General features: G+C 42.8%; 2 protein-coding genes across 2 annotated transcripts; both read right to left on the reverse strand.

Moving 5' to 3' along the window:
• Positions 1–11,267: 11,267 nt before the first annotated feature.
• LOC114910448 (olfactory receptor 10G3-like) lies at positions 11,268–12,462 on the reverse strand. Its single transcript, XM_029251594.1, has one exon. The coding sequence runs from the start codon at positions 12,460–12,462 to the stop codon at positions 11,503–11,505; it is 960 nt and encodes a 319-aa protein (XP_029107427.1). The 3' UTR covers positions 11,268–11,502.
• Positions 12,463–25,039: 12,577 nt separating this feature from the next.
• Positions 25,040–26,655, reverse strand: tpbgl (trophoblast glycoprotein like). Its single transcript, XM_018730589.2, has one exon. The coding sequence runs from the start codon at positions 26,352–26,354 to the stop codon at positions 25,203–25,205; it is 1,152 nt and encodes a 383-aa protein (XP_018586105.1). The 5' UTR covers positions 26,355–26,655; the 3' UTR covers positions 25,040–25,202.
• Between the last annotated feature and the right edge of the window lie 551 nt (positions 26,656–27,206).

Genomic DNA, 27,206 nt, shown 5'->3' on the forward strand with positions numbered 1-27,206 from the left:
CTAACTACTATACTAACATTTTAACACTGGGCAATTCCGCAGTTGCATCTGTGTCTAGATTGGACACATTGCCAGATTGCTTTGATAAATACCTCCCTTGGAAATAGAACAGTAGCACTACTTGTAAAGGAAAATAGAAAAACAATTAAGCATGCTGAAACAAGACTGCCAATAAAGACAACAGGTTAGAGCAGAAAATATTAGCTGTGGATTTATAATCAAATGTAACCCTGGATAAACAAATATCACAGCTGTCTCTGTAAATATCTAGCTGCAGAAATGAGTAAACTGTAAATGCTGCTATGTGTCAAAACTTCTGGTTTGGAACTTCAGCTGTAATAGTCTGATTTTCCTTCTTGTTTAACACTACACTTAAAATAGCATAAGAAATCATCTCTTATTCTTATCTGTTCTTATTCGTATTCTTGATCTGTTTCAAGATTTCTTCCTGTGCGTGTAGAACTATGAATCTTACAACGTATGTATACTTATATTTTATGAAAACATCCGGTGTTATGGGATTGGTATGTCTGTGTGTGTTAGAAGTACACAAAAATATAGTAAGTTTGATGAAATTACACTCAATAGTACTTTAGTCACTCACTCAGATTAACTGCTTGACCATGACAGGATCGCAGAGGTCCGGAGCCTGTCCGACAATAACTGGGCACCGAGTTAAGATGGTCCACCATGGACAGGACACCAGTCCATCGCAGGGTAGCCACACAGACACAACTAAAGGCAATTTTAGAGTAACCAATTAATTTGAAATTCCACATCTTTTTGACTGTGGGAAGAAGCTGGAACACCCATAGAAAACCCATCCAGGCACAGGGAAACCATGCAAACTCAATATAGACAGAACTGGGTTCAAACCTCTTCGGTGGGCTCACCACCTGCCGGAGAAACCGTAAGGGGCCGGTGCATTGTGATTTGGGCGGTGGTCGGGGCCGAGTGCCCGGCCGACCCAAACCTCGGGCGCCAACTCTGGTTTTTGGGACTTGGAATGTCACCTCACTGGCGGGGAAGGAGCCTGAGCTGGTGCGGGAAGTTGAGAGATACCGTCTAGATATAGTCGGGACTCACTTCCACTCACAGCTTGGGTTCTGGAACCACTCTTCTCGATCGAGGGTGGACTCTCCACTATTCTGGCGTTGCCCAAGGTGAGAGGCGGCGGGCTGGTGTGGGCTTATTAATAGCCCTCCAGTTCAGCCGCCATGTGTTGGAGTCTACCCCGGTGAATGAGAGGGTCGTCTCCCTACGCCTTCGGGTCAGGGAACGGTCTCTCACTGTCATTTGTGCTTATGCGCCTAGCGGCAGTGTAGAGTACCCGGCCTTTTTAGAGTCCCTGGGGGGCATGCTGGAAAGCGCTCCCACTGGGGACTCTGCCGTTCTACTGGGGGACTTTAACGCCCACGTGGGCAGCGACAGTGATACCTGGAGGGGCGTGATTGGGAGGAACGGCCTCCCTGATCGGAACCCGAGCGGTGAGTTGTTATTGGATTTCTGCGCTAGTCGCGGTTTATCCATAACGAACACCATGTTCATGCATAAGGGTGTCCATCAGTGCACTTGGCACCAGGACACCCTAGGTCGGAGGTCGATGATCGACTTTGTAGTCGTTTCTTCTGACCTTCGGCCATATGTCTTGGACACTCGGGTGAAGAGAGGGGCTGAGCTGTCAACTGATCACCACCTGGTGGTGAGTTGGATTCAATGGCGGGGGAAAAAGCTGGACAGACCTGGCAGGCCCAAACGCATAGTGAGGGTCTGTTGGGAACATTTGGCGGAGGCCCCTGTCAGAGAGGTCTTCAACTCCCACCTTCGACAGAGCTTCAACCAGGTCCCGAGGGAGGTGGGGGACATTGATTCTGAATGGACTATGTTCCGTGCCTCCATTGTCGGGGCGGCGGTTCGGAGCTGCGGCCATAAGGTCTCCGGCGCCTGTCGCGGCGGCAATCCCCGAACACGGTGGTGGACACCGGAAGTAAGGGATGCCGTCAAGCTGAAGAAGGAGTTCTATTGGGCCTGGCTGGCTCATGGGACTCCTGAAGCAGCTGACAGGTACCGACGGGCCAAACGGAGCGCGGCTCTGGCAGTCGCCGCGGCAAAAACTCGGGCTTGGGAGGAGTTCGGCGAGGCCATGGAGGAAGACTTTCGGTCGGCCTCAAAGAGATTCTGGCAAACCGTCCGGCGACTCGGAGGGGGGAAGCGGTGTTCCACGAACACTGTTTACAGTGGAAGTGGTGCGCTGCTGACCTCAGCTGAGGATGTTCTCGGGCGGTGGAAGGAGTACTTTGAGGATCTCCTCAATCCCTCCGACATGCCTTCCGTAGAGGAAGCTGAGGCTGGGGACTTGGAGGGGGACTCGTCCATTACCCTGGCTGAAGTTGCTGAGGTAGTCAAAAAACTCCTCGGTGGCAAGGCTCCGGGGGTGGATGAGATCCGCCCCGAGTTTCTCAAGTCTCTGGATGTTGTGGGGCTGTCTTGGCTGACACGCCTCTGCAGCATCGCGTGGAGTTCAGGAACAGGTGCCTCTGGACTGGCAGACCGGGGTGGTGGTCCCTCTTTTTAAGAAGGGGGACCGGAGATTGTGTTCCAACTACAGGGGGATCACACTCCTTAGCCTCCCTGGGAAAGTCTATGCCAGGGTACTGGAAAGGAGAATCCGACCGATAGTCGAACCTCGGATTCAGGAGGAGCAATGCGGTTTTCGTCCTGGCCGTGGAACACTGGACCAGCTCTATACCCTCACTAGGGTACTGGAGGGTTCGTGGGAGTTTGCCCAACCAGTCCACATGTGTTTTGTGGACCTGGAGAAGGCATTCGACCGTGTCCCTCGTGGCATCCTGTCGGGGGTACTTCGGGATTATGGGGTTCGGGGCTTGTTGCTACGGGCTGTTCGTTCCCTGTATGACGGGAGCAGGAGCTTGGTTCGCATTGCCGGCAGTAAGTCAGACCTGTTCCCGGTGCATGTTGGACTCCGCCAGGGCTGCCCTTTGTCACCGATTCTGTTCATTATCTTTATGGACAGAATTTCTAGGCGCAGTCAGGGAACGGAGGGTGTCTGTTTTGGTGGCCGCGAGATCTCGTCTCTGCTTTTTGCGGACGATGTGGTCCTGTTGGCTTCATCAAGTCAAGACTTGCAGCGTGCACTGGGGAGGTTTGCAGCCGAGCGCGAAGCGGCGGGGATGAGAATCAGCACCTCCAAATCCGAGGCCATGGTTCTCAGTCGGAAAAAGGGTGGATTGCCCCCTCCGGGTTAGGGGGGAGTTGCTCCCTCAAGTGGAGGAGTTTAAGTATCTCGGGGTCTTGTTCACAAGTGAGGGAAAAATGGAGCGGCAAGTTGACAGACGGATCGGTGCGGTGTCCGCAGTAATGCGGTCACTGTACCGGTCTGTTGTGGTGAAGAGGGAGCTGAGTCGTAAGGCGAAGCTCTCAATTTACCGGTCGATCTACGTTCCTACCCTCACCTATGGTCATGAACTCTGGATCATGACCGAAAGAATGAGATCGCGGATACAAGCGGCAGAAATGAGTTTCCTCCGCAGAGTGGCTGGGCGCACCCTTAGGGATAGGGTGAGGAGCTCAGTCACCCGGGAGGAGCTCGGAGTAGAGCCGCTGCTCCTCCGCATCGAGAGGAGCCAGTTGAGGTGGCTCGGGCATCTGTTCCGGATGCCTCCTGGACGCCTCCCTGGGGAGGTGTTCCGGGCTTGTCCCACTGGGAGGAGGCCTCGGGGCAGACCCAGGACATGTTGGAGAGACTATGTCTCCCGGCTGGCCTGGGAACGCCTTGGGGTTCCCCCAGAGGAACTGGAGGAGGTGTGCGGGGAGAGGGAAGTCTGGAGGACTCTGCTCGGACTGCTGCCCCCGCGACCCGGCCCCGGATAAAAGCGGAGGAAGATGGAAGATGGGTTCAAACCTATACCCAGGCACTGTGAGGCAAGTCTTTTGTGCTAGAATGGTAAAACAATTAAGTACTATTTAAAAACTCATATGTATTTCACAAGAATCCGCCTGAAACTGAAATGAAAAAAGCCTTACATTCTCATCAAGTAAATTGTCAGGGTGTTCAGTACAAAGTGTGTCAATATTTTATTACACTTAACTTTTTGTTCCGGTTCTGTTACAACAATGAACTTGAGTCTGGCATTCAGATGTCTGCATGTGTCTGTATGCGAAAATTAAAAACGAGTTTCTGTAAACTGTGTTCCCTTTGTCTAATTTCAATAACTTTGACTTTGTACTTGCACTTGCAACTGTAAAGGACATTTACATATACTGATTAAGGTTAAGTTTGTGAACATGCAACCCTTGTCTTTATATGGGTATCTAGTGGAGCTGCTGCTAGCTTCACCATATCTTCATTGATTAATCATGTGAGTGTGCAGGATATACAAATGTTTTGGTTCTTTTGTACATTTTAGCTATATATACACACTGTTTCCCTGTGTCTGAAAACATTGCAAACTGATCCTGAATCTTAAAAAAGCAGACTTGCAACAAATGAGGATGGTATCACTGTGGCCAATTTATTCAAAAAAACTAATCTTAACAAGGTTTTCTTTATGTAATACAATTTTACATAAAGACAGAAGATGTATGGTTATGAAAAAGGAAAAAAAAATCAAAACGCAACACTTTCTAAACCACTGTCAAAGGTGACAGCAGCAGCAAGCTCATCATTCACTGCTAGGACATCTCTCCTACTCTCTGCTTCAACAGTTGCTCCTTTCTAGCATTCTGGAAGGCAGCCATACAGTCTTTGAAGCTCTGCACCTGTTCCTGGCACCTACGCCAGTCCTGATGTTCCGCCATGCACTCCTGTACAGCATAGTGCTGTCCAGCACATCCTGTTTGCCCCACGATCCGGTCCACCAGGTCCTCTTCCTCTTCATCCTTGGGTCGACTACGGTTATGAGGTGAGGGTGGAGCAGCCATTCAACAGGCCTCAAAATGACCAGTCTGCCTGCTGAGATGAAATTCCTCTAAGGTGTCAGCCAGAGAAGACACTGGTGTTACACTATCACATGACCATCAGGACAGTTCTAATAAACCCTCCCCTCCCACCTGACACTCAGTTATGTTATTTTCTTCTGTAACAAATGCCCTTTACCATTTGCATCTTTTTAACAAATGAAAGAGCAAGAAAAGATGTAGTACATGACTGCTACTAGTAGCTACAAAGCTGAGGTTTCAAATAAACAAGCTGCAGTTCAATAATTAATTAGGAAACAACCCACAGTTCCAGGATCCTCAAGCAGAGTAGTACAAAACGTCAAAAGTGTTGAAATAAAGCAGCCTCAAAGTGAAAAGAAGAAAGTGTGATGTCAATTTGATGAAGACGTTGATAAAGTGCAGGAGGCAACCTTGAGGGGGAACATTTATAAGAGGCTTCGGACAATGACAATCATGGTTATTAGTTTGGGGGCAGCACAGATTGAACACAGATGACTCAGAGTGTAAAGCAGGTATTAAAGACATAATAATAATAACAATAACAATAAGAACAACAACAACCATACTCTGTTAATCCCTGTGGGGAAATTCAGGGCTGCCACTGCAACAGCACTACTATTAAACAAACAAACATATTTTTGAGTTTGGGACACGACGGAACAAGAGCACCTGGAAACCCACAAAACATGGTGAATCAATGTAACTCCACAAAAAGTGCGGATCAAACTCATCATGTCCACCCATTATGACATCAGTTCCGGGTAGAGTGGCGAGAAAAGAATACCGGTACAGAACAGGTGCAAAAGAAGGAAAAGCAGATGAGACACACACAGCTGCTCGAATGACGAATGTTCACAAAAGTGAAGACACGCGCACGACCTCGTACCAAATCATAGCTTTAAGATTGGTTTTATCTTACAAGAAAATGATGCAATAATATATTTTCCTAAAGCTACACAAAAACAACTTACATCCAGTGAAATCGATATAAATACTTCGTAGTTAGCCTTCCTTGTACAGTTCTGACTGCACACAACTTTCCGGAAGAGAGAGGAAGTGTGCAACAAAGAAATACGTCCCCCTTCTCCTGCTCTCCACCGACAATGGGATCACCTCCTGACTTACATTTATTTATTTAACAGACGCTTTTCTCCAAAACGACTTCCAATGAACTCTAGTCACTAGTGTTATCAGCCCACACACCTTATTTCACCAAGGTGATTTACACTGCTAGATACACTACTTACACTGGGTCACTCATCCAGTGGAACACACACACACACTCTCTCTTTCTGTGTCACTATGGGTGAACATGAACAGCACGTCTTTGGACTGTTGCACGAAACTGGAGCAACCGGAGAACATGCAGACTCCACACAGACTGAGCAGGGGATCGAACCAATGTCCTCTCGCACCACTCCGTGTCACCGACTTCCACTTTTTTTCACCATTTTACCGGCTAACTTTCCCGCTCTAGTTCTATAACAGTGAATACATATGCAGTTTAATACCTATAAAGAACAAAAGTATTTTACGAGCAAAGTGCGAACATACTGTATAACACAACAATGGCGCGCCAAGCAGCGGCGGGTCAATGGGAGCAATATACGAGTCGTCCACTAGAGGGAAGCACTGTGCGACTATCTCACACTTTCCCCACTCAGTTCCCATTCCCAAGTTGTGAATCGACGTTGTAAGGTGCTGCCCCATCTCTCCTGTCCAAAAGTGGTTTTAAAGAAACGTAACTTCATTCGGCCACATCCCGCATGCGTATTTTTAAGATCTGATAAGCGCTTTTTTGGCGCAGTGGGGTGAACCGGGTCCTGCTCTCTGGTGGGTCTTGGGTTCGAGTCCCGCGTGAGGTGCCTTGCGACGGGCTGGCGTCACGTCCTGGGTGTGTCCCCTCCCCCTCCGGCCTTACGCCCTGTGTTGCCGGGTTAGTTCTGGTTCCCCATGTCCCGTATGGGACAAGCGGTCCAGAAAATCGTGTGTGTTATCATGGTTATCAAATTAATTCGCATGTCATATTTTCAAACGTAACCACTACTACTGAAATTGTATATGTCTAAACATTTTTTACATAATAAAACTAAATCAAATTTAACGTGTGTCAAATAAAATGATTACCGTAAAAGTATATAACAGTGGGGGCGCGGTGGCGCAGTGGGTTGGACCAGGTCCTGCTCTCCGGTGGGTCTGGGGTTCGAGTCCCGCTTGGGGTGCCTTGCGGCGGACTGGCGTCACGCCCTGGGTGTGTCCCCTCCCCTTCCAGCCTTACGCCCTGTGTTAGCGGGTAGGCTCCGTGACCCCGTATGGGACAAGCGGTTTAGAAAATGTGTGTGTGTATATAACAGTATGGAATAATAACAGAATATATCAGAGCGTGGAGTAAACTGATGGCTGTCTCTCATGTTTTCTATATGATACAAAGTGTCGTCCGCGTTTTTCCTCACAAAACTTAGGAGACAGCGCCGTCTAGCGCACGTACGATAGAATGAACAAGAAATGCCCAACAGGTTGATTTTTTTTTTTTTTTTTTTAATGATCAGACTGAAAACATACTAACTGGTAAAAGTTATGTACACTTTTGGGGACTCTGTCATAAAACTACAAAATACAACAAATACTTTAACTGACGGCGTTCTGTGTAAAAAAATTTAAAATATATATGAAATTTTCATTAAAAGAATTAAAACATGTACAGTACTAGAGGGAATGGAACACTGGTACAGAGCTCTGTTTTTGCTGATGTCTGTTCAAATGCATACCATTGTGGCTATAATCTTCCAGGTCAATCTCATTTACAGCTGACAAAGAAGCTTTCATGAATAAAATCCGAATTTGCAAAAAACAAAGTTACTTTATACACAGGAAAAATGATGAACACGCAAATTACAAAACTAAGGTCACAGGAAGATGAGCACTACAGCACTCAAGAGATAAAGTCAGAATCCAAAGACACAAGAGTGAGAATAAATCTGAACTTGTTTTAAAAAACAATTACAAGCAATTAAAGTTGAATAACTTTTGCCAGTTTGAAATTTAGCTCCTTGTTTAGCCTCAGTCTGACAGATTTTCTGTTAATGTGTTAAATTACCACCTCCATACAAATCAAGTGTGAAGTGAATACAACTGAGAGATATGTTACCAAAATTCTTTTCTCTTCATTTCATCCATTTTTCATCACATACATAAAAATGTGTATAAAAGAAACCATAAATTATTTGTTTTGTTATAAATAGTAAAAGCTCAGACTGTTACAGGTAAAATATTTATTTAACATTGCAATCACATACTTAGGTCTCAGTCACAAATGACTTTCTGTAGCTGTATAGTTCTTTGATACATGAATTAAATCAATTTTCATTTCACTTCATGGGGTAAAAATTTGTGAAATCAGTGAAACCCATAAGTGTAGACAATGTGTTAAGAAACACAATCTTGTTGTTCCTTCAAAGTTTCCTAAATACATTGCCCAGCACTTTAACAAAGCGTAGCAACCACCTGTGTGTTTTTTATGGCAAGGGAGGAACAGAAGGGGGTTGCCAGTACTATCTTCTGTGGTTGCCAGTACTATCTTCTGTATGTTGGGGGAGGCACATGTAGGGAGAAACACGGAACCGCCCCGCACTCCGTGCAGGAGTCGAACCCCATACCTGCCAAGCAGCAAGATACCGGTCAAACCCGCCGCACCATCACATCCCCCCAGTTACCTTGTACCACTAATATAAACAATTACAGCACACACACAAAGAACAAACTGTCCCAAACAAAGCCTTTTTCTAAAAAAAAAGAAAAAAAAAAAGTCTATTTTTTTCTAATGTGACATGACTTAATAACATTGTGAGAAAATGATTTCTTGCAAATGCATAAAAATGTCAATCGTAACCCTGCATCCCACTGCCACAATGTTCCGGCCACCTTGTCCTGCCGATACCTAAGAAAGTCTTGTCATAATTAGAATCGTGAAGACACTGATGTGCACAGCAGAATGCCCAGACTGTTCCTAAAATCCCCTCCAATATGATCACTGTGTTAATGGAGTCCTGGTGGACAAGGAAATGCATGGTGTTCATAAGCAAATCTGTCATAAGCAAGAATGTAAATGGAACAAAGCTATGGAGCACACACACACACACACACACACACTTTCTGAACCACGTGTCCCATCCAGGGTCGCAGGGAACTGGAGCCTACCCAGCAACACAGGGCACAGGGCCGGGGACACACCCAGGACGGGACGCCAGTCTGTTGCAAGGCATCCCAAGTGGGACTTGAACCCCAGACCCACTGGAGAGCGGGACCCGGTCCAACCCACTGCGCCACCGCACCCCCCTCCTTATGGAGCAAAGAGGAGTCATAAAAATACATCTCCATTAAACACTAGTTGAATGGGACAAAATAGTTCTTGAAGGCGAATGTCTCATTCGTCATTCATGCTTTAAAGGTGGTGCACAAAAACCCCATGTACCCTTCATAAAACGAGAACGTGTCTCAGTCCAAATGAAAACACTGAACTCAGCTGCTGACCATTTTCTACTCAGATATTGCCCTGGCCTGTGTTTTTGTGAAGAAATATATTTTCTCCAGAACTGTTCAGGGACTTCATTAAAATCGTAAATATGTTCAACATCAAAGTGATTTTTAAAGTATGGACAAAGAGGCAGGAGGGAAAGGGTGACGGGGGACAAGGGACACACGACCTCCCTTTGCTCTCACCTAGTGATGTAACTAAAACCAACAATATTCTTAATTTTCATTTATAAAATTAGATTTTGGAAATGTTGGCAATGTTTTACTAGCTTCTGTACAACACAGCCACAAGTACATCAGTTTGTTTCTCAAATTTTACAAGAGTACTTTCATTTCATAGTGAGTGCTTTGCATCTTTAATCATTTTTATCATAGTCGTTGTCTCCAAGGATTCTCAATAAAAAAATATCACATGTTTGTCACAGTTACTTGCATAAAGATTCATTTTAATTATTACATTACATTACAATATATAAAAAATGTTTAAGACATTTGTTTAGATTTCAGTGCACACCCTTTTTTAACAAACCATTGTAACAGTCTCTAAAGAAAGAAAGAAAAACACGTGACAATAAGTCCAGCAGGAGCAAGGAATGAGCTGAATGTATTTCAATGTAACGAGATTCTCAGTTGCACTGATGCTCAGCTGCTGTGAATGACACCATCACCACAAGCAGTGGCCCCATTTAAGGTGTACATTCTGACTGCATAGTAAGGTAAACCTTTCTAGTCTAACCTGAACATGACGACTAGAAGAAAAGTATAGATTTCAATTTCCTCATAATTAACCTTTCTACCTAATCTCCTGTCCAAAGTAAATAGCCATCAGCATTTAATGACCATTTTATACCCAGAGGCCTTTGTCTCCCTTTCCTTCATCCAGGGGCATAACAACTAATCAATTACTAGGTGCATAAAATGATCAAAAGAACTCAAAGGTGTAACACAGATATTGTGGGGTTACTTCAGACTTGCTTCATCCAGTCTGTTTTTAGGGTTAGCCGTTTAGCCCTGTTTGACGCACCGCACTCAGTGACGGCAGCAGCCCACACAGCACCGCTGCGATATAATGTTGCTTTTTTGGTCGCGGGACTCTTATTTTGAATGTCTGCACGTGTGGCATTTGACAGGTAACGCAAGGACATGGAGGGAAAAAATGGACCCAAAAGGGGTGAATCATTATACATCAGACTGCAGGAAAAAAAAAAAAACACTGAAGATGTTGACTACAGAAAATAAAACACAAAACCATTTAAGAAGAAAAGAAAGCATTAAGTTTCTGTGGATTTCATTTCAATGTTGCAACACACGTTTAAGTGAACAAAAGGGACTCGAACCCTTTATGACCACTTTCTTTAATGCTCACTGTTATACTCACAGAAACAGTGAGAGAGGTGAAACATGGCATGCAGTGCTTTCATCACAAACTTGTCTTACCAGGCAGCTAATAGCATAGTGGTTACAGCTGCTTCTTTTGGACCAGGTTCCAATTTCACATCCAGCTGTACTGGCCTTGAGCAAGCTACTTACCCTGAAATTGCAACTAATAATTGCATTTACATTTATTCATTTTGCCAACGCTTTTCTCCAGTTGTGACTTGCACTGTCATTTCCAGTTTCCACTGCAGGGTAACTTTCACTGCAGCATTTCAGGGAAGATACCTTGATCAGGGTAGTAGAGTAAGAGGTGGGATTTGAACCCACAGTAAGTAACTCTGGCCACTACGTTGCCGGCTGCCAGGCAATAGCCTATGCACGGAATGAACGGTCGTCGGTTTCGCGTTATAACTCATATCCGCACATTAAAATGTGCTACGCTTTACAGTCACACGTACAGAATGTCTACAGTCTACAGTCACAGAATGTTAAAGATTAAGAGTAATTAAATGACTAATAATTAAAAAAAACACCCTGTAATCGCGAAGAAGATGTCTACCTAAAATTTCAAAACGAAACACTGCAGACACAGTGAATAGAGACAAGTCAGCAGGGCCCCCCAAAAAGGTACATTTATCGTGGGTTTGTTTTCCTCATACCCAGATACTTCTTAATAATTTCCAGAATCTCTTCCGTCTTTAAGGAGTAAATGATGGGATTGAGCAGTGGGGGGATGGAGGCGGACAGGGACGTGTTGATGATCCTCGTGTCCGTGTCAATGTTCACGTTGACCCATGCAAGAATGTAGGTCACGAAGAAGGGCACGAAGAAAAGAGCGACCAGAATCAAGTGTGAGGTGCATGTTTTAAACGCTTTCCACCTGCTCTCCGAAGAGGCGATATTCAAAATGGCATAAATTATACATAGGTACGTCAGCGCGATGAAGCCGAAAGGAGCAAAGTACAACGCAACTGTGGTAAAAGCGGCCATAAACCAGTTGGGAGAGTAATCCCCACAGGCTATCTTGAAAACGGGGCCGTGATCACAGAAGAAGCTGTTGACGATGGTCGATTTGCAGTACGGCAAGGGGGGTATCAACGCAACCATGACCACGTCTATGATGAGCGGAATCGACCAGGAAACCATTATGACCAACATCATTTTACGGTTTGTATTTATAGTATGGCTCCTTAGCGGGAAACATATCGCAATAAGCCTGTCATACGCCAGGACGCAGAGACAGAAGGCCTCCATGGAAGCAAAGAAGTCAACAAAGAACATCTGAGCCAAGCAGGCATTGAAATAGATGAATTTTGAGTCGAAGAGGTACATGTTGACGGCTTTGGGGATGAGAGCCGAGCTCAAACTCACATCGACCACAGCCAGGCTGAAGACCGCCATGTATTTGGGTGTGTGTAGGACCTCTGAAAACCAAATGATAACCATCAAAGTGAGATTGGCCGCGAGTGTAAAAACGTAGATGACTGCTAGAAATATGAAGTAGTATTCACTGTTCTTCAGCGCGTAGAATCCTCTGATGTAGAATCCAACTGGACGAGTGAAGTTGCTCAGGTCTTGGGTTGTGGTCTCCATATGGGCCCCAGGTTCCTGCTTCACTTTCGTCCGCCTAAAATCGATGTCAGGTAGATAGAAATGTATCTAAAGGGTTTTCAGAGAGACTGGTTTAACAACACAAATACATACCAATCTGAGGAGGGGAAATTATTGCAGGATGTAAATTCCTGGTTGTGCTGTAACTTTGAGCTTCAGTGCCTGAATTTTTATTTTTATAGCGGGTCACCCAAGTCTGTAACTCCAGCTCTCACTGGAGATTCAATTACTAGTCCTGATCAGCCAATAAACTGACTGGTAAACTAATGGTGATGGCTAATTACATGTTAAAACTTTCCCTGAGGGTGTAATTACTTCGAAAAGTGGTGTGCATGCAAAGCAAAAGTCAGTGCATGTTGTCCTGTACAAGTAAATAACTCATAGCAGCAGAAAAGCATTTGTACCCACAAAAATTTAAACAAACCTAGGAGAGTGAAATTGTTGAACTCTGGTGTACCGGGGGGGGGGGGGGTGCGGTGGCGCAGTGGGTTGGACCGGGTCCTCCTCTCTGGTGGGTCTGGGGTTCGGGTCCCGCTTGGGGTGCCTTGCGGCGGACTGGCATCCCGTCCTTGGTGTGTCCCCTCCTCCTCCGGCCTTATGCCCTGAGTTGCCGGGTAGGCTCCGGTTCCCTGCGACCCCGTATGGGACAAGCGGTTCCGAAAGTGTGTGTGGTGTACCAGGTCTGATGGTCTGTTAGAGGAATTAAGTCTTTTGGAAGTGGGACATGATCAATACACTGTTCAAATGAAGTAGGACGGCCACAACATGTCATGCAAAAATCAAAGTAGGCAGCTGAAGATATTTCCATTTAGATCATTAGGAATAAACCTGCCTGCTCTATAAGTTGTGAATGCACTTAATGGATCCAGTGCAGATGATGTGGTCAGTGTTGATGTAGCTAGGCTGGTAATGATTTATGCTACATTCATTGTTAATAACCATTTTAAAAATATGGCAATTCTCCAAAAATGAATGGCTAAAATAATGGAGAGTAGACAGATGATTTGGGCTTTGAATACCTAATGTGAAAATGACATACTGAAATGAAAATAAAAAAAGACACTGAATGGAATCTGAAAACAAACTCAAGACAGTTCATGTAAAGTCATTCCCATCATGTAAATCATGGGTGTTAATTATACAGAACACATATATGTACCGATGGAATGCAGGTATTAGTAACTGGACCATGTCAGGTGGAGCATTTTAGATAATGATGCAGAGGTGCAGAAGAATTGGCTTAAACTGACGACTTCTGGGTTTCTTCTTATGGTTTAATTTTCTTATAGACACACAAATTCATCATAAATCCACTCATCAGCTTGGCAACCTTCAGCAATAAATGACACACTGTCGATTTGGGTGCATTCCATGCTTTCCAATTACTATGGTTTAAGAAACCTGGTGATCATTTTGTATTGTAAGAATTATCTATTTTACCTTCTTCTGTGTCACTTAATGCAAGTGATTCGTTGTACTGTTTTTATTACTGTTTGTGAGAACCCACATGCATGTCCTTCCGCATCAAATACGTTCCCCAGCACATGCTAGTGAAAAATAATGAACGCAGCCATGAAGGAACTGTATGTGACACTGCTCAATACATCTGTTTCCGTGACTGCGAGCAAAAACCAGGATGAGGCTTGTAAGACTGAAGAACACGCCTCTAGAGGTCCTTCTTTTTACCTAAATGAGAACACTAATACCTCCTGTATCTGCTTCCACAACCCTAATCAGTGGCTAATTGAAATGGACATGGAAGAAGTAAACAAACCAGCACAAAAAGAACATTTTGCCTGATGTTCTGTTATTATTTCATTTATGTTGCCCACATTGGCTCAAGGTGACCTGTTCTGCCGTGTGATTCCCAAAGTCAGCATTTTAGGGCAATAGGAACTTTACCTTCTTTACTTACAAAAAGCTCTGCTAAGTAAAGATAAAATTGGCAACTTGAAGCCTGGCTTATATTTTATATCAGTTACTGGAGTCCTGGACATGAAAAAATGACCTTGTGTGGTCATTTAATCTTTTATACAGAATAATCTTTCTGCAGCGCAGGGTACCCTGGAGACTCATTAATACGGGGAACACAATGCATCCAAAAAAATCCGCTCATCCTCAGGCTATTGGAAATCAAAGCAAGGCCCAGACCCAAGGCTTGTCTGCTGATTTAAAATTCAATCCAGCACATTTTGCAAAGTATGAAATTGTACATTGCTGTTATTATTAATTAGTACATGTTGAAACAGACGGTTGTGGAAGCATAGCTGTTGTAACAGCTCTAATATATCAATTCTCATCTTATACAGCTGTATCTTTCACTGGAGTAACTCAGGACATGAACCTATAGTACAACTTTTCACCTTCCTTAAAAACTATACAACACATTAATTAAGCAACTTGCTGACCAGGCACCCAACACCATATATGTGAACAAAAGCAAATTACTAGATATGTAAATAATAATTCAAAGTTTTCTCCCTTCTTATTCTTTAGTAACCACTGTGGGTAATTCTTCATCCTTTGGTATAGTTTAGTCAGGTTTGTGCCTGGCCCTCCAGAACGTTCTCATCAGCAAAAAGAATAATCATAGCATAACATTACCACTTTGTGCTTATAAAATGAATAAGTAGGACAGTTTGGTTTTGCTGCATGGAAGCAATCATAGTGAAGGGCGTTCTCTCACACTGTAGTGTCACTGGGCCCATGTGGCCCAATTGCAGAACAGTGGTAATTAATCTACGTCCTGGGGACCAGGCTTGTTTTGTCCTCATCCATTGCTAAATTGCCTCGTCTAATGGGGCTTTTAATTCGACTTTCGTCCTAATTAGATGTCTTCCACGTCTTAGTTTCATGAATAGCTTTTACAAAAGATGTGTCAGTGCCCCCTACAAAAAATGCATAAATAATATTCCTCAGTCCCTGCTCAGCCTTTATCTTTTTTACTTCAAAGTAGATTGTTGAGTTCAAAGTAGGGAAAGAAGTTTAAGTCATCCATGTTTAATAGGATTATTTAGTCAATCAATTAGCATCCTCCAGTATGACCAAAAAAGCTATTTTTAAAAAGAGTTTCCTTAAACTGATACCCTTAATGCACTTTTGAGATCCAGTATGTCATGGATTGTTGAGAGGACCCTTTAATAAGTAGTAATTAACAGCTAAATCAGTACAATGACTGTAGGAGACTCCAGGATATAGACTGGCAACCATGAGGATTGTGTTCTAAAATTTAAAAAGTTTAAAAATGAATTACATAATGTTCAATAATATTAAAATATTAAAGAGAGGGTAGATTTGGTTTGGAATGGAATGTGTCTAATGTTTGCCTTAGCTTAGACTTTTTGTGGTTTAGGAAGCCAAGATACAAAAAATAAAACTATATAATACTAGCACTAAGCACTGAACACTTAATACCCTGAAACATTTTTTGTATACACATACTGAACTCTGCACTGTATAGTAGATAACAGTGATCAGTTAAGTAAAAGCGCCTTGCTGAAGAGTACTACAGCAGAAGCAGAGGATGGGACTTAACATCTCAACATGATGTCCAAACACTGAAAGTGTTCTTGGACAAAAGCACTAACTAAATATAATATAATAAGGGCTTAACTGTAACACAACCTACTGGTCCTACTACTTCAAGGTTCACAAAATCAAGATGTTTGCAAATTTCCATAAAATGTGTAACTAGAGCTTTTTCGCCAGTGTCATCTTTTGTTTGCCTGTTGTATTTGTAATGAGTTTGCAAAATAAAAAGTTCTCATTTGTTATGTAGCACTTGTCCCATGTGAAAAACTTGGCAAGTGTTTAAATCCCCAACAAACCAAATGGTCATTTTTGGCACAGGCTCATTCATCTTGGTTTACTCTAATGGAGGTCTCTGTTTCTCTGCAATTAGAGGTAGTACAGGATTGAAAAGCCCTGGCACACAGCACCAACTCCAGTCTGTATGTTCAGTGTTCAAAGAAGGCCATGAAGAGAAATACAACATTGAGAGGATCTTTTTTTATTTGAATGTACTGTGTTCGTGGCATTGCAAACTGGTCTAAGTAAGAGTGACTGAAAAATGCTAAATAAATACAGGATCACCAAGATCCAATGTGTGAAAACTGCCTTGTAGTTCAGATGCTACAGTATGGTTTCAGAATGTGTGTATAAGGAAATCTGCAAATGTATGAAGCAGCTTGTTTTTATACATTTTTTACCATTGATTTTTATGTAAATTAATTAATTGCTGCTTGTTGTAGCATTGAACAGTAAGTGCTAAATAATTCAGGCAGTCTAAAGTATAATGTATTTATCATTTCCCAATATACGTTTTTGGGTACAGCAGTCCAGACATCTCTTATTTAAGTGAATTATCCTGAGAAGTTAAAGTTGCATGAAGGACTCTCACAGATGTACAAAAGCAATTTAGTTAAAGTTTTTCTTCTCCGGTTTTAAAATATGACTGAACAATCTTTTATATTTAACATATTATAAAGCACAAAATGAAATATTTTGTGGATATTACAGTTGGCAGGATTGTCTAAATTGAAAACTGATCGATTCTCAGATCAAACTCAATAATCGGGTGTTTTACTGCCCTGATTTTTTATCAATCTGGATTAAGTTTAACTGAAGGTATAATGTTAGGAAGAGATGTCATAGATAGCACAGGAGGTGGGTCCTCTCTCTTTCCTGTTTTTCACTTTGTTATGCATTGACAAATTGATCCAGTTCTGTTTTACACCACTGATGTCACAAAGCAACATGAAACAGGACTCCACAAACAGCATTTTCACCCAAAATAACACTGCTGATATATTGATTTTGTTATTTTGTTTGTGAAATATGTAAGGCCCACAGTGACACTGATCAGCGCTGATTAAGTATACAGCATATTTTGCATTTTATGGATATTTTCATTGGTGGGGGAGGTCACACTGACCCTTTTGTAAAAGACAGGAATAGAGTGGGTGAAACAGTGCCAGCTGCAAGAGCAAAAAAGCCTCATCTCTGTGAAAAAAAAATAGCATGTGCAGCTTAAAAATCTATGGAATAGTCATATAAGAGAAAAGAAGTGTGTTCTAACAAAGACATCACTATTACAATTATGAGGGCTTGTTACAAAATAGCTGTTAAATACTGTATGTTCAAGAAACAGAGCAGATGGCCTGACTAAACAGTCCAGATAGAACAGCACTTCCATCTTTGGAATATGAGCCTGAGGCTTCCGATCCTAATTCAATTCATTAACCACTTCTCCTGCTCATGGCCATGTGGAGAATATCCTAAAACCCAAGAACTACAGTCTTTGAAGTCTGTTCCTTTGACAATGGACTTACATCTTAGTTCTCCCCAGGATGAAGGTATTTTAAGTCATGCTAATATGTGTCTGAAAAAAATTAATTACAACGTGATGAGCAGCAGCCTATACCACACCCTGACCTACTGAATGGATATGAGAACCCTGGGGGAGGCTCATTAAGAGGAAATTTAAAAAAAAAAAACACTGGTGTGACACTTTAATGATGACTTTAAGGTAGTACTTTGGGATTGAAAAGTAAGTGATTCACTGGTGAATAGTTGTAGGACAAGTTAATTCTTCATTTTGTAGGCAGTATACTGTAATTGTTGAATGCTTGAACATTTTTACTTTTCTTAGTGTTTGTGCTTTTGTCATAGTTTTGTTTTATTTTCGGTTAAAGTATTGATCTGTGCATTGTGTCACAACAAAAAATTTGCATTTCCACCTATTGCAATCCAAGAATAAATGATATTTCAACTGCTTTGAATGTATCATGTGGTTTGGGAAAACGTTATGTAAGTTAATTCTGTTGCAGATGTTTTATTGTTTTTATGGAAGCCTGTTTTTTACGAAGCTTTTCAAATATTGCAGAACAGGATGGAATCAACCACCACTCAGTTGTTTGTGGAACCAAGCTGATGTTGTGGAAGATTGCAACACTATACATCACAATAAACAAATTTGTTGGTCTGTCTTCAAAAACAAGGCGAAGGGTGCATAAGTGCATTGGCCCCACTGTCTCTAAAGACATTCTGTCCTTGTAGGCTTCATTAGGTTTGCAAAGTTTAAGAAGACCTCTAAGGGGGTCCACTCCACCAGGGAAAACGGCACAAAACTCTCACCTCCGTCAACAACGGTAAATAAATCACACTCATTAACCATAATGAGCACAGATTGGTATGTAAAACAGAATTAAAGCAGTTGCTAAAGTAAACAAGTGCTTTGAGGGTGAGCTATGTATCCCCTACTGGTACTTGATAACGAGACCCGAAGGGCCCATCTAAATGGCATTATGTTAGTGGGTCTCTCCAACTAAAAGCAGTTTCCAAAGCCTAGAATCCAGGCGAAATGTAATCAGTTCATGTTTTAAGTGGTGAGGGGAAAACAAGTATTGGACTAACCACATTAGCATGTTACAAACAGTTATAAAAGATTTCAATGGCATGGTGGTGGAGTGAGCAGTGCTGCTGTTTCACAGTGCCTGGGTGGTGCAAGAGGACATGGGTTCGATCCCTGCTCAGTCTGTGTGGAGTCTGCATTGTTCTCCCTGTGTCTACATGGGTTTCCTCCCACAGTCCAAAGACTTGCTGTTCAAGTTCCCCATAGTGTGTGAGTGACAGAGAGAGTGTGTTCCACTGATGTATGGATGAATGACCTGTTGTAAGTTGTGCATCTAGCAGTGTAAGTCACCTTGGTGAATAAGGTGTGTGGGCTGGTGACCCTACATAGTTCACTGGAAGTCACTTTGGAGAAAACACACGCACATGCACCCAGCAACACAGGGTGCAAGGGACACACCCAGGAAGGGACGCCAGTCCTTTGGAGAAAAGTGTCTGCTAAATAAATAAATGTAATATAGGAAACTGAAGCACACATCTCTAGATTTTTCTTTATTTTATTTACTATGGCTGATCTCTCCCTATATTCAGTATATCAGGACAAAGCCTTGCTGGAGGTAAAAGGCAAAAAAATAAAAGTTCAGGGTGTTAGAGGTGAGGCAGAACACTGGAAGTTTATGCACTATGAATTAACCTCCTCTTGCCACCTACTTGCACAGTACATTGCTACACTGTTAGAAAGATTTCATAGAAATTTGATGCCAGCTGTACTATATTATCTACTCTCCTTTGCATACCAAATTACTTAGTTATTGGCTAGTTAAAAATAAACAAAGGATCTTTTCCCCCTAGGGGGGTGTGGTATTGCAGCGGGCTTGGCTGGGTTCCACTCACTGGGGGGGTCTTGGGTTTGAGTCCTGCTTGGGGTGCTCTGCAGCGGCCTGGCGTCCCGTCCTAGCTGTGTCCCCTCCCCCTTTGACCTTGCACCCTGTGTTGCCGGGTTAGACTCCGGCTCACCGTGACCCTGCTTGGGACAAGCAGTTTCTGATTGTGTGTGTGTATTTTTGCCCTCCAAAAACCATTGCCTTCTTTATGTATGAAGTAAATAAATACGTTAAGAAGGTAATGTAATGATTCAAAAACCATTGTAAAAAACACTAATACAGTATTGCATTTGTTCAGTGTCATTTGATAAATGTTTGTCTTCAGTATGAATGTATAAATACACACACACACACACACACACATTTTCTGAACCGCTTGTCCCAAACGGGGTCGCGGAGAGCCGGAGCCTAACCCGGCAACACAGGGCGTAAGGCTGGAGGGGGAGGGGACACACCCAGGACGGGTGAATGTATAAATATTTAGAAATTATTATAAATTGTCTAATAACAGGGTTAATTTGTACGGGAAATTACCGTTATGCAAATTTCTGTTATGAGAGGATAAAAATTCCATTATTTTATATAGGAAAAGATTCTTGGTTCCCAAAGAAATGACACCAACATGCTTCATAATATAGGGAGTAAAAATGATTATTTGTAGCTTGGTTTTAAATATTATATTTTCATTTCTTGTCATAATGCAGATATACAAAGGTCTTAAACCTATTCTGGAAGCATAGGGTGCAGGGCTGACACCCAATTCTTGGTGTTCCTTGCCTCATACCCTATATTTTCAGGACAGGTTATGGAACACAGGGATCCTTCATATGACAACTGGTAGATGAAAATGGAATAAATCAATAAAATTCTTGCTAAGAATTAATTCATTATATCTTAATCTGAGCTGTATTCAGAATCTACCATGTAAATAAAGTGAGGGATGTTTGTGTTATTAAGCTTTTATTGACTGAATTTATGAACAAATCAAGTTACAAGCAGACTTCCAGTGCCAATTGTATTATTAACTTGTCAACCCAGTGTACACTTGTATCTCATGTTATGAGATAGTTTCCAGTCCAGTTAAAAATTTAGAAGGTACAAACATTTCCCAGTTAATTAATCTATTTTAATTTTTTAATAGCATTTTCAGCATTTCATTATTATATTTCCTAAAATTTCTCTGCTGCAAATCAAAAATGGCCTGTGTTTCCTTTTGTCACCATTAGTTGGCAACAAAATGCACACACACATGCGGGCTACAACTGCTTGTCCCAAGGGAAGCCGGAGCTGAACCCAGCAACACGGCGCAAGGTTGAAGGGGGGAGAGGATACACCCCAGAGAGGGCCCCAGTCTGCTGCAAAGCACCCCAAGCATGACTCAAACCCCAGCCCCACCACAGTGCAGGCCTCAGCCACATCTGTTGTGCCCCCCCAAAAAATGCACTCAGACAGAAACTGAAATGGCACTGTGGGAGGAGGGGGCAAAATTCATCGAGCAGTACGATGATTTGATTCAGCTTATTTTTTCATTCATTACGAATATATCTGAAACTTTTACAAAAACTGCCCAGAAAATAAACAAAGGTCTGTTATTGGGTCTATAATTGTGAACTGTGAAAAAAAATGCTTATTTGATTGCAACCTGAATGTGACCAGATACTAAGAAATATATTTATGTAATGAACCTATCACTTCCTCATGGCCAGTTTTGTTGTAGTCTTGGTATATAAGGTAAATAAACTTTTTTAATACACTCTCTTAATTGCTTGATGTTACCCTCTATTACACTGCTAAGGAACCTGGTGCACAGGAGGAACACAGCACTGTTTTGTATGCCTAAAGCTGAGCACAGTATTGGGTAGGTGGTTAAAAGTGGGAGTCAGCAAAATATTTTAATTTCTTACTTGTTCTGAATGCATGGTCACACATAAGGTTTTCCCTTACAGAAGTCAAATTATTTGGCTAATATTTTAAGTTCTGTTTTTTTCTGAGATGGCCTAGGATATGAAGAAGATGACTTTGATATTGGGACTTCACACAACCCCTGGATTTAAATGTGTATTGCCTTTTTTATTTCTTGGAAATAATGAAAAAAGTGTGCCATGTAATTTTGCTATTTATGCAGAGCCTCAGTTTTGTGTTTACAAAAATCTTTTTCAGTTTTGGTATGTTTGGGTAGGCTGCAATAATGCTCTTTCATTTTCCTGGTTTGAAAGTGGCTACAACTTTTTCTTTCAGATAAATAATGACTTCTAACCAAATCATTCTAATTTCAATGCACCTTTCACAAATTATTACTATCATTAATTCAGTGCTCAGGTATGGCTTTCATCCAAAAGCAAACAGCATTTGATCAGTTTATACAGCTGGGCATAAAGAGCTGGAGCAGTTCTGGGTAAGTCCTTGCATCAAAGATACTACAGCAGAAGGGGAGTAGGGCTTCACCTAGCAACCTCCTGGATACAAGTCTATGTCTAAACCCTTTTATACTCACTATTGCCCTATACATTATATGGTCTTTCATACATTAAAAACAATTAAACATGTACACGGCCATACGTACAGCTACTTACAACAGAGCAAAAAGATCATACAAGTGTTAAGACAATTTCAATTTATTCACAGATAAGTCTATATGATCTCGATTCTAAATTAAGGGAACAAGGCAATTATTACTGCACTATTCCAGAAAGACTAAAACACTAATTTTTTTTTTTTTCTAGCGACTAAATGATTAGATAAAGTTATATGGAGTATGGCTCATAAGTTTATCATGAGGGCTTGTTTCTGATCACAGAAATCCACTTGTTTCTGGTATCCATTCATGTCTCCATTCATGGCTGGGGGTTAAATCTGGGTTTAAATCTAACTCTGTATGGAAATTTGCATTGTCTACTTGTGTTTGTGTAGGATCCTTGACACAGTCCAAAGTTGCACATTTTCATACGTACACCGGTAAATCTGAATTTCTCTTACTGTGTGACTGTCTGTGAGTGCCCTGCAATGGCATGGTGTCCCCTATAGGATGTGCCTTGGCTGTGCTCTACACTTTCCAGGATTGGCTCCTCTGAATCTCAGTGACTCTGTATGGGATAAGGGGTTTCTGAAAACTGACGAATGTTTCTAACTAACAAAAAGCGCGTTTAGATAGCAGCTAGTATCTTTAAAATTGGGATTATTCACAAATGCTTTTTCCAATGCCTGACATGAATATATTTTTTCCAAGTCAACTAGGTTTAATTTCTCCTCTGTGTTAATACATTCTTAATTATTTAAAATGACCTGTAACCCCATTAAGTGTCTACAGCTGATGCAGAGGATGCCTCTCTTAGAGGCCTTCTCAGTTTCCTAAATGCCGGGCTTGCCCAATTAATTAATTAACAGTCTGAATTTGATCTTGACGGACAGGGCGTCAACTAGTGAGTTTTAAATTTTTTTCCTTCATGGTAAGAACTTGTACAGATTTTCTTGTTTAAGCATAAAATAATTTATTTGGATGTCTAGTTTCAAGACAGAAGCACAAGTCAGGGAGCCAAAGGAGAAATCGTGGGGAACCAGGAGAAGGGAGCAGGGAAACACAGCGAGTAGAGTGCAGGGTGCGAAGCACTGGTTGCTTGGTTCGTAAGAGGTTCCACAATCTGCTCCGGTCTGGTTGCGTCCTTTATACTTGCATGCCTGGATTTCCTGCAGGTGTGGCGGCGGGCATGACAACATCCTTTTCAAATATGTGGTAAAGTGAAATTTTAATTTAAATGTATTGTACAAGTAGACAGTCGTCAACTTCAGGTATGCCCGCAGTAAAATTAGGTTTGTGTTTGAGAATGTGTACCTGACCTGCCTTCATTTGGAAACAATTTTCTAACAGGATACTGCTGAGTAGCTGTCAGAGATCGCACTCCTGCTGTCAAAGGTCACAGTCCTGCTGTCAGCGGACACACTCCTGTTCCTTTGTGACATACACAGGCTCCACGGGGCCTTAACCAGAACTTCTTCATGTAAGACCTCTGGTGGAAGTGCTAGAGAGTTGATTCATCCCCAGAAATAGACGCGTTAAATTTAGAAGTACAAGTCACCTGTAGTGTTGCTGCTGTGTGGCAGGAATCAAGGATGAGTTTGTAACCTTCAGTGAAGAAAAAACTCTTTAACAGCCATCTCAGTGTAACCTTTGCAATTAAAAAGTCATATTTACGGGCCATTAATTCCTGCGGTCAAAATTAATAAGGCACCCGTACGGGTCAGTTGATTTTTAATGTACATATGAATACAAATGAGTATAACAAGGTGTTTGACTATGTCCATAACATCGTACCAGACGTCACACATCATAATGCCTTTTGAAGAATGGACCCCTTCAAAGATAATTTTATTGCTGAAGTAATTCATTGTCCATTATCTAAAAGAATCCAATTAAGTCAAAAACATTAATATAGCCAACCCATGTGTCAAATGTATAGGCCTACTACTAATTCCTCATGGAAAGTCTCAGCATGATATAGCATGCATTGTCCTGTCAGTTTTGAAAAATACCAACGCTGAAAAATGGCAACTCATGCATTTTAATGCCAAAATATTGTACACATTTGTGACATACGTCATCTATCACATGCCTTTCGATATACTGTATTACAAATATTCCGTGGAGATTGTTAATAGTTTACTGTGATGTCACTTTAAGGCGACCAATGGCTGAATACGGCAGAAATCGCTGCCAAAATTATACACGAGAACAGTGAGTGGATAAAGCGTTTGTTCTCACGGCGGGTCCGCGCCTCAAAGTCTCATCTTTTTCTTACTTCTCGCGAGGGAACCGGAAGCTTTGCGGAGAGATGCGTCTTAAACTCCACATGCCTCTTTAATGTGCTGACAGCCGCCAAGATAAAAATACCTAATTACATTCGAAGAATCTGGAAAGCGCAGTGTAAGCAGACTTGTGCCTAACCTAATGAACCCCTAATTTAATGTACAAACCTACAGATATAACTTACTCAGTTACTTATTAACGCCAACCACTTCACGCTGTTGCCGTGGACTACATATCATATGCAATTAGAATGAGAGACAGATTTCTTGTTGGTTTGCAAGTAATTATGTAGTAACCTTTTCTTTGTACTGATACAGTAATATTCATTTCTGAAAAAAAAAAAATCCTACATTTTTCTTGGAAAATGTCATAACTTTGAAACTATACACTTTACACGTTTTATCAGATTTACATGAACACGGGTTTTCCAACAGTATGAGTCTGTCACACATAATTAATTAGATTAGAAGATAACCTTTTGCTCCTAAATATTATGAACCAGAGTAAAGGGGGGGGGGGGGGGGGGGACTTGCATCTGAATGCTTCTGCAAGCACATGGCATCCCAGCATCCACCAGAGTCCATCAGATGTAATCATGTATTACGTCCCAGTTCAGTGGGAAATAAATACAGTAATTATTCCTTAAGTATGGTACAGATAAGCAATATCGCCATGAGGAAAGTCGCTTATACGGCCACGTTGGCGAGCCTGGGATCTGAGTCCTGCTCGTATCTGTAATGATATACCTCCATCTGATCTCGACAGGCTTCCCTGATGTTGTTCAGCCACGTTTTGATGCCTTCTCTGTTTAAGTAAAGGACCATGAGGAATACGATTCCGATCAGGGCCAACACGATGCCAAGGAACACGTAGGAGACCGCCTCCAAGTCAGCATTTATACAATCCACGTCTTCCCTCCGGAGTTTCTCGATGGGTAACCCTCTCCTGCCTTCGGGCTCCCAGCACAGCAGGCGATGTGCGTCCACGCACTGCGAGCCGTTCTTCAACCAGAAATACAAACTCTGCAGCTCACAGTTGCACTCGAAAGGGTTCGCCGCCAAATACACGCGTATCGCTTTGTGCTCGGACAGCTTCGTGATGTTTTCTTTCCCTATGGTCTGGAAAGAGTTGTTCGTGAGGTCCAGCGCTTCCAAGCTGCTGAGCGTCTCGAAGGTGTCCAGGGGGATAGTTCTAAGTTGGTTCCCCGACAAGTCGAGTCTCTGGAGACGCGGCAGATTTCCGGTTGTCAGCGCCCCCGACACCTGCGCGGCCGCCGAATCCACCAAGGTGTCATTGAGGCAAAGGTAGCGCAGCTCCAGCAGACCGTGGAAAGCGTGCAGTGAGATGGACACCAGTCTGTTGCGGCTCAGATCCAACATCTGTAAGCTCGGGAGTCCCAAGAAAGCGTCCTCCTCGATGCTCTGGATGTTGTTTCCCGACAGCAAAAGAGTCGATAGCTCCAGATGAGTTGCGTTGAAGGAAAAGCCCTCCCTAACGAGCGTCGAGATGTTATTGCCCGTCAGATTCAAAGTGCTCACCCACTGGGGGAGATCCGTGGGAATCTCGCTGTCCTGCAAGTTACGGCAGGTGATGCTCCGGGTGTTTTCCTCGCAGGTGCACGTTGTAGGGCAGCGCTCGGCGCCGGCCAGAAAAAACTGCGTGCACGTCGTCGTAGCCCAAAAGACGAGCAGTTTCGTGATGCAAAGCGACCTGATGTTCCCACGGTAATCAACCCAAGGCTTCCTCTTTTCCATTTTTGAATGAGACACAGAGTCCCCCTTGCGCGGAACGTGAGCGGTCCGCGTGTTGGCAGGAGGCTGAAAGAAAAGGCTAGACATGCTGCTGCTGAAATCTCACCTCTTCTCTACGCGAAGGGAGTTTCGTCCTTATTCTGCGGGCTTATTTTTTACACGCGATGCACGGTGTGTGACGGGTGTGACGGCCGGGGATGCGGTTTCGCACGGCCACAGCTCATTTTTTCACGAGGAGAGATGTGGCACTGTGGACGCAGTCGGTCGCTGTCCACCCGGATTCTCCCGACTCCAGCAAAGCCTCGCCCCCTTTTGTGATGGAGAGGAGTCCACACCGCAGAGCGTCTCCCCAGGCATCTCAGACCGGTGGCAGAGCCAAAAAGACGAGACGCACAAACTCGGGTGCACCGTTATTAACCAAAAACGATGCGCATCGCACACGTAGCGCTAAAGTGGCCCCTTAACTTTGCCTCCCTTTGTTTCCTTACATATATCCTACTTGTTCATAAATTAGTTTGAAGCGTGGGAAAAGGGTAAAGTTACAATAATTTCTCGTTTGAGGGTTGGGAAAGTTACAGGACAGAGAGAAATACAATTTAAAGGAAACACAAACACGTATTAAGAATAACCATAGAATACGCTTATATTTATTATCAGTCTCCTTTCTTGTTTGTTGTCAGCAAGATGGAAACGCTGTGTGGAAAATTACACACTGAAGATGCAAGCTCCCTACATTAATATGCTGTTTTCAGATAAAGTGAGACATGATAGATATATTTACATTTACATTTCTTTATTTAGCTACTTACAATGGGTCACTTTTCCGAACGTCAGTGCACACACTCTCTCTGTCACTCACACACTATGGAGGAACCTGAACAGCATGTGTTTGGACTGTGGGAGGAAACCAGAGCACCCGGAGGAAACCCACGCAGACAC

This window comes from Scleropages formosus, chromosome 4, assembly GCF_900964775.1.
Source record: "Scleropages formosus chromosome 4, fSclFor1.1, whole genome shotgun sequence".
Lineage (NCBI taxonomy): Eukaryota > Metazoa > Chordata > Actinopteri > Osteoglossiformes > Osteoglossidae > Scleropages > Scleropages formosus.